At 37.3% G+C, this 14,543-nt stretch overlaps 1 protein-coding gene across 8 annotated transcripts in view; it reads left to right on the top strand.

Annotated features, from left to right (window-relative positions):
- Positions 1-10,152, top strand: part of USP25 (ubiquitin specific peptidase 25) — a 67,411-nt gene extending 57,259 nt beyond the window's left edge. For 7 of the 8 annotated variants that reach the window (XM_039713181.1, XM_039713182.1, XM_039713180.1 and 4 more), the window contains 6 exons: positions 917-1,095; positions 1,818-1,896; positions 3,671-3,750; positions 8,092-8,215; positions 8,920-9,115; positions 9,556-9,791. In XM_039713181.1, the coding sequence (XP_039569115.1) occupies positions 917-1,095; positions 1,818-1,896; positions 3,671-3,750; positions 8,092-8,215; positions 8,920-9,115; positions 9,556-9,728 (831 nt within the window). In that variant the 3' untranslated portion in view covers positions 9,729-9,791. Of the gene's footprint in view, positions 1-916; positions 1,096-1,817; positions 1,897-3,670; positions 3,751-8,091; positions 8,216-8,919; positions 9,116-9,555 lie in introns of all 8 variants that reach the window. The other variant, XM_039713177.1, reaches the window with a different exon arrangement.
- The last annotated feature ends 4,391 nt before the right edge of the window (positions 10,153-14,543 follow it).

The following is a 14,543-nucleotide window of genomic DNA, read 5'->3' on the forward strand; positions in this document are numbered from 1 at the left end:
GATTTCTGATAGTTAAATGTCAGATATTACACCATAAAGACACTTGAAATACTGAGCAGGGTTTTTTTTTTTTTTCATGCTTTGGTGCTTTATTTTATGTATATGTTGTATTGAAACTTTGCTAGTGTGTTAGGAAACCATCTGATAACCTCCCTGTTTTCAGAGGGAATTTACGGAATGTGTGTCAACATTTGTCACCATTTTTCTAATTCTTTTTCTTGTTCCTCCTGTTCATGCTGTATAGTGTCAGTGAATAAAATCTAATGAACATACCAAATGATGTTCATTAAAACCTAATGTGCTGGCAAAGCTGGAAAAGTAAATGAGTCTGATGGTCTCTAAAATTTCTCTAAAATATTCAGGGAGGGCTGCATCCTGCCCTATAGGGCAGTACTGTTCATATGGAATTATTATTTTCTTCAGAAATCGTATAATTTATTTTTCATTGAAGGACATATTTCATTCTCATTTAGTATTTTCCAAATCATACAGGTTCACTAAACTTTGCATTTCACCATGTATTAGAGGTACTTTTTTGCCTTATGAGACTTCAGAAAATTTCTTAAGGTCAAGTGTCTGAAATCTTGCACTTGTCCTGGGCTTAAAGTAACCTATCTAAGGATTGAATAAATCTCTCAGGGAGACATAGCACAGGATTGGAACTACTCTTGAAGGGAAGGTTTACTTGGGATTTTGTCAGGCTTAACTGGTGAGAGAAAGTACCAACTTGATGATTTATCTGTGGTTTTGTTTGTTTTCTTTTCAAAAACATTGTTTAGACTTCTTAGAAGGGTGGTCTGTGGAACTATTAAAAAAATTCATAGGCAAAATGCTGTGGCAAATAAAGTATCTTATGTCTGTAGTGTTTGAGTTGAAAGCCAGAAGGAATAATGTCTGTTTTTTAAAAATTATGTAGGCAATTAAATTGGAATACACGCGTCTGCTAAAATTAGCCCAGGAAGATCCGCCACCTGAATGTGATTATCGTTTGCGTCATGCAATTGTTTACTTCATCCAAAACCAGGCACCAAAGAAGATAATTGAGAGGACATTGCTGGAGCAGTTTGGAGATCACAATCTCAGCTTTGATGAAAGGTAATAAGATCTGCACATCTCATTTCCTGTGTTCATGAATGTTCTCTGAGGTGTGGAAACACCCCTTCATATTTGGCTTTATCTCCTAGTTAATAGCTTGCACGCTTACTTTGTAAAACAAATCATCTTTGTAAAAATCCCTGTTAAAAGTCTAATTAAGAAGTTGAGTTTCTACTCATTGAAAATAAGTAGAAATGCTCAGTGTTGGTCATAATTTTGCACCTACTTTTCTGTACCTTCTTTCACTGTGTTTTCTCACTGCCCTGAAAGCCAGTAGTAGAGACCAAAGCCTTTCCAACTGGGTGGCTGACTGACTTGAGAGCAGGAGTCTCCCTTCCACTCAAAATTTCATCTACTTATATAAATAGGTAAATTAAAAGTTAGAAACAGCCTGATTTCTGTGTAGGGAATAATCTTCTAAACTTCTGCAAAGTAATTTTCAGGGAGTTTCAAACTGTCTGAAATTTAAAATTAAAGACTAAGCAATGTAGCAATTCAGTGAAATAAAAGAAATAATCCTTTAAATAGCACAGGCCTCCATCACACATACTTCAAAAGTGTGGTCTCTCCTGCTGATTATACCATGCATAATAAAATGTACATTTTCCGAGGCATTTTCATATTGGTTTGCATAAGGCTGTAGCTCATACTGTTTCAAGCTCCTGTCTTTGTAAGGATAATACCCTCTGTGAATTTCCAGTAATTTTTTTTTTTTTGGTAAGGTGCCGTAACATAATGAAGGTTGCTCAAGCCAAACTTGAAATGATAAAGCCAGATGAAGTAAACATGGAGGAATATGAGGTCAGTATTTCTTATGCTTTAAATTAACTTGTAATGTGAAATAGTTATCAGTAAAGCTGAATTTTGTCTTCACAAATTTCTTCTTGTCTCAGAATGAGAAGTTAAAATTGGCTATTTATTTAAAGCCATTATTTGTCTAAAGGCTGCTCTTGAGCTAAAGTTGGTTTTTTTTACATCTGTAATTCCAGTGTTTGAGCCATTAATAATTGTCAGGTTGGAATCCTTACTTTGTTCACGAGTCTTGACGTCACTAACAATATTTTGTAATTTATCACCACATGAGCCACATGGCTTTTTCTAGGCAGCTGGAAAGGAAGGAGGAGAGTGGTCTGTGCCCAGCCTTGCTCGTCTTGAGAGCTGCATAGCAGGCACAGTCCCATTTGTGCTTCTCCTCCAGCTATCTCTGCAGCTATTCCCATTTTCTTATGAGCAGCAGATTATTTTCTTTGCTGAGACCATGCATAACCAGCTTATGCATTTAATTTTTCCTCCTGTGTTGTTTAGAAAAACTTGGAGGGAAAGTGAGAGTGAATATTGGACATTAAATAATCGTGACTAATAGCTGCTAAAATAATTCATCTCACATTTAAAGCTAAGCCTTTAGCTGATTTTCCAGCATCAGTTTCAAGTCTGAGTAATACTGTTCAGTAAGACCTCTTAACAGTGGGTATTTATGTTTTGGGCAGATTCCAGTGCACCACCTATACCTCCTTTTGTATTGATAGATCCAAACAACTTGATCAGGAGGGTAATGGGAATAATCTCTCTGACAAATCCAGTGAAAAATATTTTAATTTCCACTTCTCATTACCAGGTGTAGGACCTACAGTAGATGCTACTGCATTATAGTGTGCCTCCCTAGTCACTGATAAAATGCCTCAGAGTGGCATTTTAGTTGCATTTTCTTGGCCGTGCAGGGCTCAGTGTTTTACCACTTCATGAAAGATGCTGCACAGAAAGAACAAACAATTCTAGACTTAGCCTCACTTCCTACTCTTAGAGCTATCTCCTGTTCCTCTGCAGAAAAGTGCCCCTTTTTTAGCTCCTGCAATAGGTAGTTGTGGGTTTCTCCATAGATTGTGTCAGTCTGGTATAGTGAGTTGTCATTTTATGGATGCTTTCTCAAGCTATTTCTGTTGAATCTGCTAGTATCTGTGTCTTATGGTGTGCTGTCCCCTGTTTTATCTTTAATGCACAATTGAAAGTCAGCACTTAACCCTCTATAGAGAAAGTGCCTTTCTCACCTGGAGCATTTACCTGTAAAGTGAACCAGGAATCACTTGGTATAAATGGTGATGCAGTAAGACAAATGTTCTGCTTCAGCACCAGCATCTCATGAGAGTTGCATTTGGGTTTTTTTAGCACTTCCCATGTAAAGTGTTAAGGCTTTTTCTATGTCATTCTTGTATTGAAAATTAAGCTTAATATCTGGCATATGAAAAAGCTTCCCAACACTTCCTGAGTAATGTAGGGAAGAAAAAAAAAGATCTTGTATAATTTTAACTGTGGTTCTCCAAAGATGCTTTGTGTTCCTTTCAAATGGTAACAGGTTCTGTAAGAATAATCTCATCTAGAAATGTTTAAGACATTCAAGAATTTTCTTTTTATTGAGAGAGAATTCTGGTGGACTTTCCTCATATGGAAGCCTACTGGCGTCCTTAGTACTTATCTGGTGACTGTTGGACACTAAATTTAACTGGAGGGGGGTTTGTGTTTAAAAAAATTATATTTCATTTTTGTGGATGAAGTTCTATTTACCCTTTCTTACATGCAGAGATGGCATCAAGACTATAGACATTTCAGGGAAACAACCATGTTTCTCATGGTAGGATTGGAGTTTTTCCAAAAAAAGAGGTAAGTGGTAATATAGAACTCAAATATAGGTAAACAATGTGAAGGCAAAATGTAATAATTGATAAGTAAAGCTGTTTTCTAAATTAAGAAGTGTATAATATATTCTTCATTTCAGATAAGCATTTGTTCAGTCCACTATTGTCTTCAGTCTTGAATCTTCCTATTCTTAATTTCCATCTCTTATCAAGTCATGGGTTCTTTTCAGAGCACCTTCCACATAGTCTTCCTTCTCTTCCATTCTTAAGTGCTCTGGGTGTCACTTAGCCATGAAAATCCACCTTTTCTGGCACCACCTGTGCACATACATTTATGTGCTTTCATCAGCAAGACACAGTTAGTCAAGTGTGTGTCTTTCCTGCTTTTTGGCTGTGTCTTCCCACTGAAGCAGTTCTGCATTAGTCTGAGCCAAAACTCCACCTATGGTGGGCTTTAAAGGTCAGGAAAACAGAACATATTTGAGAAAAACTGTCATGCATAGCTGTCATAGTTGCAGCTGATTGTCCTTAACTCTATGGTGAATCATTCCCTTCTCTTTTTGAAGCAAGTCAGAAATTGTGGCTGTATAAAATGGGTGACATTTATATATTTAATTCAGAACAGCTCATATTTATTCTGATCTACAAATGCAACAAGAATGGTGATTACAGTATAAAGTAGTCAGTCACTGATTTTTTGTGTATAAAACGATAGGTAGAGAAATTTGTAGCGGGAGTCAAATTTAATTCTTTGTATCTTCATTGAGTAGTAAATTGCTCCATATTTCTCATCTTAGATCTTCCCAAAAAAAGCCCCCAATCATTACAAGAATTTGTGTATAAAACGATAGGTAGAGAAATTTGTAGCGGGAGTCAAATTTAATTCTTTGTATCTTCATTGAGTAGTAAATTGCTCCATATTTCTCATCTTAGATCTTCCCAAAAAAGGCCCCAAACAATACAAGAAAATTGATTGCAAAAGACACAGCATTGCCTTTGTAACATGATACATCTTTTTATACTGGCTAACAATGAGCCCAGAATCTTGGGTTGTCTTTGGGTTACCACCATGTAATAAATAGTACATTTGCTAATAATCTAAATTGAAATATACTACACTATTGGTCTTTAAAAATTTGTGTACTAAGGTTAGTCAGAAGTTTCCCTGGCTCATTTGATGTCTGGTGTTGCTTCATTCCTTAAAGAGGCAAAAATGTCACAGGCATTGGTGTGGTTTATAGGAACCCTTTCATGCACTCTCTAATATTACAGGCAGGGTTAAACATCTTCAAGTTCTTTGGCACTGGGACTCCAGAGTGCCACCTTCAATTGTAAAATACCAATGTTTTCATTAAATTCCTTCTTGCCATAACATATTCTGTTTATGCCATGGAGGAGAGAGAGAAGCCCAGGTTTCTGCTATGTGCTAAACAACATTCTCCACTATTTACAATAACTTGGTGTTTGTTAGAAAGCACCTTCATAATTTAGAAAACAAGCCTATTATCACCAATGTGATAATACACTCTAATATGGGTCAGAAATAGAAGGTACAATTTCAGAAGTGCTTCATCACGTTTCTGATACAAAGATAGTAGGACTAAAGTATAGTTAGTGGATGAATGAGATCTGGCTATCCAGTGACCTGCTCCAAAGGCATCTTGTGCAAATACATACCTGTATTTCAGCTTCCCAAAGGTTTCAGAGATTTACAGAGATTCCCACCTTGCACATTTGAGAGAGCAATGGTACCATCCTTCTGCTGGAAACAAGACTAAACTGGTGATCCCTGACAGTTCATTTAACATTTAAAAAAATCATAAAAACATAATATCAAAAATATTCATAAAAGAATAGATTTTCATAATGGAAACATGATCTTCATTAGTAGGACTGTTTTGAGGCTTTTTTCCCCTGTAAACCCACTTCTCTGTTGACAAACTTTTCTTAGCTTCAATAACACTAAGTGATAACCAAGCAGCACTTGATGCCTCGATGGAGCCAAAATTCAACCTTTATTCAAGCAGTATTTATTTCTTTAATTGTAATGTGTTGAACAAAACACAGAAATCAACATTAAAGTAGTTTGGTGTATCTTTTTCATGCCTACTTTCAGGGGACACTTGTCATCCCTCATGATGGATGACAAGGTCCACTTTCCAATGCAGGTGGAGAATTAAGGAGTCTTTTAGGCAGATCTCTGACTTTAGTGTGAGGTAGTAACCTGCTCTGGCTGAGATAAGCCCAGGCAGCTAATGAGCCTTGGTAAGAGTTTTGCCTGCAGCTCACTCTTGTGGCAGCAAGTTAAAAGTGAACAAACTGTATGCTTTACCAGTTGCCTTTTAAGTTTCTTGCAAAGCCAGTACAGCTTTTCAGTTTTTACTGAAACGCCTTTTTCAAAGCAGTACTAAAATTTTGCCATTCTGTGCTTTCTGTGTCTTTTCCAAAGCCTCAACCTAGTGAGCTCCAGAATTTTGTGAGCAGTTTTAGTGATTTTAGGTTTAGGCTGAACACGCCTGAACTTACGTGCAGTTCAGCTGTGAGAAGGCAGAAAGGCAGCCATGTCCTGGGTTCATCCAAAGCCCCGTGGGCAGCAGGGCAGGGAGGGGATTCTGCCCCTCTGCCCCGCTCTGCTGAGACCCCACCTGCAGGGCTGCATCCAGCTCTGGGCTCCCAGCATGCCTGCCAAAGCTGTGGCTGTCCCATTCCTGGGAGCATTCAAGGCCAGGTTGGATGGGGCTTTGTGCAACCTAGGCTAGTGGAAGGTGTCCCCCTGCCCATGGTGCAGAGGTTGGAACCAAATGACCTTCAAGCCAGGCCGCTCTGCGAGTCTGTGGATCTGTTTGTTAATTTTACTGTAGTCCCATTCCTCAGACCCAAGATATATAAGGAGTCTGAGCTTGGATATACAGTCACGATAATGTAAAATAACTTACCTTGGTGTTAAATGGCACCACAGTTGTTTCAGGAAAGGGTCACACATAGGTGTGGGAAGGAGCAAGAAGAGGGTGACTGGAAATAAGGCCACAACCACCACTGAGTTTTAATTTGCATCAGCAAGAGCTATTGAGACTGTAGCTTCAATCTGCAGTTTCACAAATAACTGAACTAAGAATGAGAGGAAGTCCACCTTCTCTGGCTTTATAACCAGCAGTTTCAGTTCTTGTAATCATCTTTTCTCCCCCTTTCCTCCTACATTAAATTTATAGCTGTCTGGTCAGTTTTACTGGTGACCAGTGGTATGAAGAGTTTTCATGGCTAGGAAAAATAGACTTCAGGTAGCCCTTTCCCTTATTTTTATATTGTCTCATTGGGATGTATTACCTTAGGTCTTGAGTTATTTACTTCAGAAAACTCTTGACTTGTATTCAGATATGCTCTGTGTGTGCACATAATTTTTAGCCTTTCTCAGTAGCTTGGTAGTTGGTTTTGGTAGTTGCACCTTGACACATGAGCTTATACTCTCATCATAAGTGAGTGCACAATTTCATGTTCCTTTAACCACTCCCTTAGGAAATTTCTTTTCCTAGATTTTTTTTTTTAATTATTTGAGTAAAAATGAGATATCAAACTGTTTTTAAGGTAGCTACCAGAACTGTTTTCAGTGCTTGTCTGTCATAACTGGGTTTTTGTAAATTGGAGAATTAACCATTTCGGGTGTTTGCAGGAGATGATGTGCAGCAGCATGAGGGGAGATTGTTCATCTGTGCGTGAAGGGATCTCTGTCAATTACTAACTGATAGGTTCTTGGGTGCTCTCTTACTCCTTCTCTACCAATTAGTCTTGCATTTATCTTTTGCATTCAGATTAAAGACAGAAATATCAACAGCCTGACAGCACTTCTGCTGTTAAAATGCTGTGATGGCTTCTTCCATCACATTAAGTTTCAAGTAACTTGGGAGAACTTTCAATTAGTAAAGCTTAAAAATTCACAGTTTTTGTTTTAGGAATAAGGTGACAGCTTTGAATCTTATTTATGCTGACGTGTAGAATGCTATCAAGATATTCATGGGAATGGAAACTGAAACCCAATGTGACAGTCGGGAAAAATTAAGTTTTCATAGATACTCAAGGCCAATCTAAAGTTGTTTTTGAAGTGAGTGAAATGATACCCGTTGATTTCAGTGAGTTTCAGTGGGATTCAGACATTGTATATAATGATGTAACCTAATAATAAAAAATTTGTTCTAGTGTGTGTAAAAGACGAAAATTGTATGGTTAAAAAAAAAAAATAAGAGATTGGTGGGAAGGGGTGGACTAGCCATCCAGCAAGTGGAGTTACCTGTCCTTGGAAGAACACAGTCGTTAACCTTGAAGCACGTGGCATGTGGATGTTGCACCTAATGCTTTTGTTTCTTCACTTCAGTTACATGGAAGCCTTGCTCTACCTTATCTATGCTTACCAGAATAACAAAGAACTCTTGTCCAAAGGCCCCTACAGAGGGCACGACGAAGAGCTGATATCTCACTACAGACGGGAGTGTTTGCTAGTAAGTGAAGGGGGAACTATATGTCTCAAAATGTTGAGTTTGCTGACTAGCTCTAATAAAATGAATTAATAAAAAAGTGTTGTTATCATGTACAACAAACATCAAACCTTCCTGCATTAGTGATTTAATACTGAGGCTGTAGGAGGAAAAAAAAAGAAAATTAAAAAAAGAAAACATTATTCCCCACATTTTTCGTGAATAGCCAATCATTTTCTTTATGATTTTAATGGGCTCACTGTGGTCATGTCTGGGCTAGGTGGGAGCAGTGGTTGTGAGCAAACTCTGCACCAGCAGTGCTGGTGAGCAGACTCGTGCTGCTGCCATGGCTTGACGGGGAGACAAATATTGGCAAAGGCATCAGCAATGATGCCATGCCTGAAACAAGGAATTTTTTCCTTGTTATGTCACTTTTAACAATAGTGAAAAAACAAAACCCGGTCATAGAATCTTAGTCTTAACAAAACAGCTGCAAAATTGGAGTTGTCAGGTATGCAGTGAAGTGGCTTGAGGAACAGCACAAGTTCTAGTGGATTAGTGCAGCATATGTATCATGGAGTAAATGTTAAAATACAGCTGTGGTTAATACAAACTGCCAGGTAATTCTGTAGGAAGACTGTGCTTTAAAACAAACTGATAATGATGCATGGTAGACTGTGAAATGCTGTGTACTTAAAGGTTTTCCTTTTTTGTGGTGGTTTCTGAAGAAATTAAACGAACATGCTGCAGCACTGTTTGAATCGGGAGACGATCAGGAAGTAAATAATGGCCTGATCATAATGAATGAGCTTATTGTCCCATGTTTGCCATTACTACTGGTGGATGAAATGGAAGAGAAAGATATTGTTGCTGTGGAAGATATGAGAAACCGTTGGTGTTCCTATCTTGGACAAGAAATGGAACGTAAGTAATTTATTTTTAAGGTAAAAGGACCTTGTGCACCTTTTTTATAAGTGTAATGTTTTCAATATCTGGAATTAAACCTGCACCTTTTGTGCCTTGGTAATGTTTTTTTAGCTACCGTGACTTTTGAATAATTCTGTACACATTTAAATAAAAATTTTTTCCATATATTGCACTGGGGTATCAGGCTGTAAAGGAAACACACTTTTTGAGTGGGAAAAAGTTTGTGGTGTTAGACTATCTAAAGGGGAATTTATATCAACATCTTACTAGCAATTGGTATGTCCTAGTTATTGCTTGGTAGGTCTAAAGGATCTGAATTGTTCCAAGTGAAACTCTTACCCACTAATTAAAAAAAAAAAGTCAATATGGGGCAGCAAAAGGACAATTTGACACATGGACATAAATGCTTATGTTTGTTTTTCTGGTTTGATTTGCAGCCAACTTGCAAGAAAAACTGACAGATTTCCTGCCAAAACTGCTAGATTGTTCTACAGAGATTAAAGGTTTCAATGACCCGCCAAAGTTACCCTCCTTCTCCACACATGAACTGTGTGAAAGATACGCCCGAATCATGTTGTCACTCAGTCGAACTCCAGCCGATGGAAGATAAATCCTGCAGACCTTCCTAAGCACATTGTATAAACTTTTTTAGTTCTTAAACCTTGCCTTCCTGTCACAGGGTTTGCTTGTTGCTGCTATAGTTTTTAACTTTTTTATTTTAATAACTGCAAAAGAGAAATGACTGTACAAACTTTAGCCAGACTGCAAACGATTAAAGCTGAGAATCGCATGGCGCTCAGTCGTTTCAACCAGAATTGATGCAACATGCAAGTCTGATCATTATGGCAAAACTGCTTTTTTGCCATTTATCTGTTACAGTATTACTTTGCTTTTATCTTAAGATCCTTTACTTTATCAACAGCTGTCTGGATCATTTTGTGACTGCAACTACTTTAAGTGTCCAGTGCTGTGTAAATACATGGTACTTGGTAGCTTGTAAATGAAAAGAAAGAATAAAGTTTTATTTATGGCTACTTCTGTGTTTGCAAGCAGATACCTTGTATATTATTGTAAAATACGGGTATTTTTAGAAGAGATACAGTATATTGATGGGTTGCTCAATTTTATAGACAAGGTTCTTTAGGATTTATGGCCGGTTTCCTTTCAGGTACTCAGAGATTACTGTATGTGAATATATTGAAAAACTGTCACAGTATTATACACAATGGTGTTTTGTATATTCTTCACTGGTCTGTTTGATACTGCACCTGAGCACTTTAGTGTGCGTGTGAATGGCCATGCCAAGTCTTTTCTAATGGTAGGGACTGGCTTCTGAAGCAAAACAATAATGGCACCTTCCTTCTATTCTTAGAAAAAAATTGAAGTAAAAAAATTAAAATATTTTCAGTATAAATATATTACACCCTCTAAGTAAAACTTCTTAAAATTAATGTAAGTAGAGAAAATAAAGGTTTTAAAAAACTGAATTTATGAAGCTTAAGAATTAATCAGTTTTTAATTGGTATTTCAGTCATGTAAATGACCAGAAATAAAATCTTAATTTTAATTCTTTACTTGAAATGGGTTGCTATTGTTGCAACAAAATATCTCAAAAATCTTTTATCTGTCCTAATTAAATGTCTATTGGAAGTAAAAGAACATATCTATCGGCTTGTTTTGTAGAACTGAAATACTGTCTGGTTTTAATGAAGAAACTTAATTATTTTGTGGAAAAAGAGATTTAATGCGTCCTTAGGTAATCCTGTTACCTGACACTATTTTGATTCCTTCTCTTTTTAGAGAACGTTTTGTGTTAGATCAGTAAAATATGTGAATATTTATTTGTATGTTTTTATTGGAGCGACACAACTTTTCCTTACAGGTTTTCACATGGTGTTTGAATATCTGCTAATAAAAAGCCACAGAGGGAAGGGAAGGCACGGAGTGATGAAGTTCAGATCACCTAGAAATGCAGTGGGCAGAAATGTGGCATCTCATATGCAAGAGGCAGCAGAGTTCACTCTTAGCACGGATCAGTCTGGGAATTTGTTTGCTCTGGAGAGACACTGGAACACAATGTACAGGGAATAGAACGTGGCCTTCAATTCCAGATCTGTTCAGGGCTGTTCTCCACTCCTCTTTCCAGTATTGCAGTGCTTCATGCTTTTTCAAACCACCCATTTATTTTATCAAATTCTTTTTTTAAAAAAGAATATTGATCTTTTAGAAGTGAAATACTGCAAAGGAGCATTATTTTAGGTCTGAGACTGTTGATGTGTGAAATATCCCTCTTAAAGAAAAAGGTATGCTTACTATGAAGTGGGAGAGGATATATTTTAAAAGCTTTTACATTTTGCACCTGTTCCACTTGGATTTGAAACTGAAGCATATGCCTACTTAACACTGTATTTTTAAACAAGATTTTCAACAGATCAGACTTCATTTTTGAATAATAGTAAAAAAAATTAGATGTGAAAGAGCAACTTTATTTCATTATGGCTAACAGGTTTTGAGTTTGAGTGTTTGTGGAAGCTTTTAAGGAAAGCTCCCCTCTTACCCCAGAGGAGCCAGTTACCCTCATCTGTTTAATCTTTCACAACAAACACATGGGGAAAGGCACTCTTTCTAAGGTAAAAAAGAGAAATAAATTATTCCATGTGGGAAGAATACCTAAGATTTTTAAATTAAAAGGAAGACAGGAGTGATGAAACTTGTTTTTTGTTTTGGATTTTTTTTTGTATTCAGTTTCTGAAAGTATGAAAACAATTAATTGAAGTTTATAGTAGTGAAGATAAATGTGTATTCCTTTGCAAAGGCAAATTTTTTAGTTGGATTGAGAAGGTCGAAGAGCAGAAATAAATATATATGTATTTTGCTATTTTAACATATTTTTAACATCTGAGATTAAACCTTCAGTGAAATCATTAATGATTACATTAATGTGAAATCATTAATGATTGCATTAACTTTGTCTTAAATGCCTTGCTTTTGTCACTGCAGTAAGGCTGTTGATAGCTTGGATTTACAATGCCCAGCACAAGTACAACTAACTCTACAACTAACTGTAAGGATACAGTAAAGATACATCTGTAAGGAACTGTAAAGATACAGTCCTCATCAATGGAGATAAAGATACAGTCCATCTGGCTAGCTGATAATTTGTGACTGAATTATGTAAGGAGGTATGGTCTCTTCAGCATGGGGATATGAAGGGTTTTATCAGGGTTTTTTCTCATTTAATAGAACACAGAAAGATTAAGGAAATTTAACCAAAAAATCACCTGTATGTACCATCAAGTGAAAGGTGGGGGTTTTTCCCGATGTTGCTTCATAGTGAGAAAAAGCCTGAAATTACCCTTTTTCAGTTAATTGCCTTTTTTTTAATCTCTCCCATACATTATAGCTGCCTGATCCAATTGCTTTACTTGAAGTGATATTTTTGTCGTATCAAGAATCTGTTGTTTCTAGTTCAAGCTACTGTAGCAGGTCAGTCTCAGCCTAGCACAAGACCATGAGCAGCAACAGAATTGAGCTGAACAAATGAAGAAGATGGGTGGATGGAGTCAGTTTGTACTTCTTAGGTGTGGGACATTTGGAATCACCAAAGACACCAAGACCTTGACCTTTGCTAGTGAGTCAGTGTTGCTTTGTGGGCAGTCTGTGCTTTGCTGCTGGGAACAGCTTTGCTTGAGAAAACCTGAAGTATGAGCAGAGCCAAAAGCAAATGCTTTGTGTTGAAGCATATAACATACCACAATTTCATAATATCTACATTAAGTATCTTTCAGGTTATTTTCAGGCTACTCCTGTGAAGATTGCAGCTCCCGAAAGGAACTGGACACCACCAGTAGCACACAGGACACATCTGGATACTGTCCAACAAACATAAATGTTCATAAAGGGAGACAATGGTTGCTGCCCATATTCTTCATATTGTCACGTTTCCTTCTCTCAATCTCCAGTGACTCCAGATGTCTGTGGGAGGCCTTATATAAGCACAAGGTAAAGAATTTTGATGGAACAATGCACCACTCTAGGTCTGCAATGAGTCACCTCATCTGTGCAGCATTTTTCAACATAAATGTGTGTTTTAAAAAAAATACATAATCTAGGTTTGGGCCTATAAGAATGCAAGAAAAGTGAGTATCAGTCTTGGCAATGAGAGGAAAGTGGTTGCATCTTTCCATTTTTCTTTTATGGAGAGGACAATAATATGGATATGAAAATGCTCTTATCTAAAGAGGTATTTTAAAAATGCAGTAGGTAGAATTCCAAAGGGGAGTGATTCAAGTGAAACAATTATTTTTCACGTGCTTGAGATCCAGTTTTTCATTTATGTACTGTGTCCTTGAAGATCTTTTGAGGTCCTGGTCTTGGTGGATAAGTTATTAACTGGAAACACTTTTAACTCCTAAAGAGTATATTTTTTGTAGGCAAGAATCAGCAGAACATTGCTGTTTGGTTCAGCATTTCTAGTTCAGTTCTGATCCATATGGGAGCAAAGTCTCTGAACTTTTGCAGACATGTCTGTCACTGCCCTAGACATGTGTGCTCCAGCGTTATTGTCATGCCCTTAATATCTTGGCCTTGGCCATGGAATGTTCTCAGTTATGAATTTCAGATCTTTGCTGTAAATAGCAGGAAAAGACTCATACTTCTCCAATACTGTTTGAAGTAGCACTTTGAAAGAACAGCTTGGCTTGCTTTCTGATGGTTGGGATCAATCCAAAGCCCTTCTCACAGGCTGGGAAATGCATAGTGGGAAAGGCTTGTTTTCAGGATGATGGTCACAGGATGGATTCATCATGAATGTTAGGATATAGTCATTCTTCATCACTCTCTTCATAACTAAACTGAAGTACCTCCTAAATAAAGTTTGGGCTCCATGGTTATTTTTATTTCCCCCCTCCCCTGTTGTTCCCAAGTGAAGGTCACGTAAATATTGACTTTTCAGTCTTTGTAGTTGATCAAGTCTTTGATTCACCATCAGCTTGAACTGTACCTTCACCACCAGGATACAGAACCAGGATTTCTCTGCTTGCACCTGATTAGTGTGAGCTTCAGTTTCTGTCTTGCTTTTCCTGGAAATGCATGTGCAGGTCATACAACACCATCCACACACATACTGTCTGGCAGCTCAGCATTTGAGAGCCTGAAAGAGGGAAGTTATGGATAGTTAGCCAAAGCTAACTAAACTTCAGAGTTTTTCTGTACCATGTCTTGGCATATCAAGAAAAAAATAAAAAAATGTAATAATTTGTTGGAGCTTGACTTAACTGAGCTCTTAAGGAGTGTGGGGGGTTTGTGCATTGTATCTCAGTGCTATCCTGGTTTATGAAGGTCATAGAGGCTGTTCCTCTTGTGTAATAGTTTTCAGTTTACCCTGATCTTTATACTTTGTCTTGAATTATTAAAACTGCATTCA

The sequence above is a fragment of the Passer montanus genome, unplaced genomic scaffold (assembly GCF_014805655.1).
Source record: "Passer montanus isolate IOZ18808 unplaced genomic scaffold, ASM1480565v1 scaffold28, whole genome shotgun sequence".
In the NCBI taxonomy this organism is placed as follows: domain Eukaryota; kingdom Metazoa; phylum Chordata; class Aves; order Passeriformes; family Passeridae; genus Passer; species Passer montanus.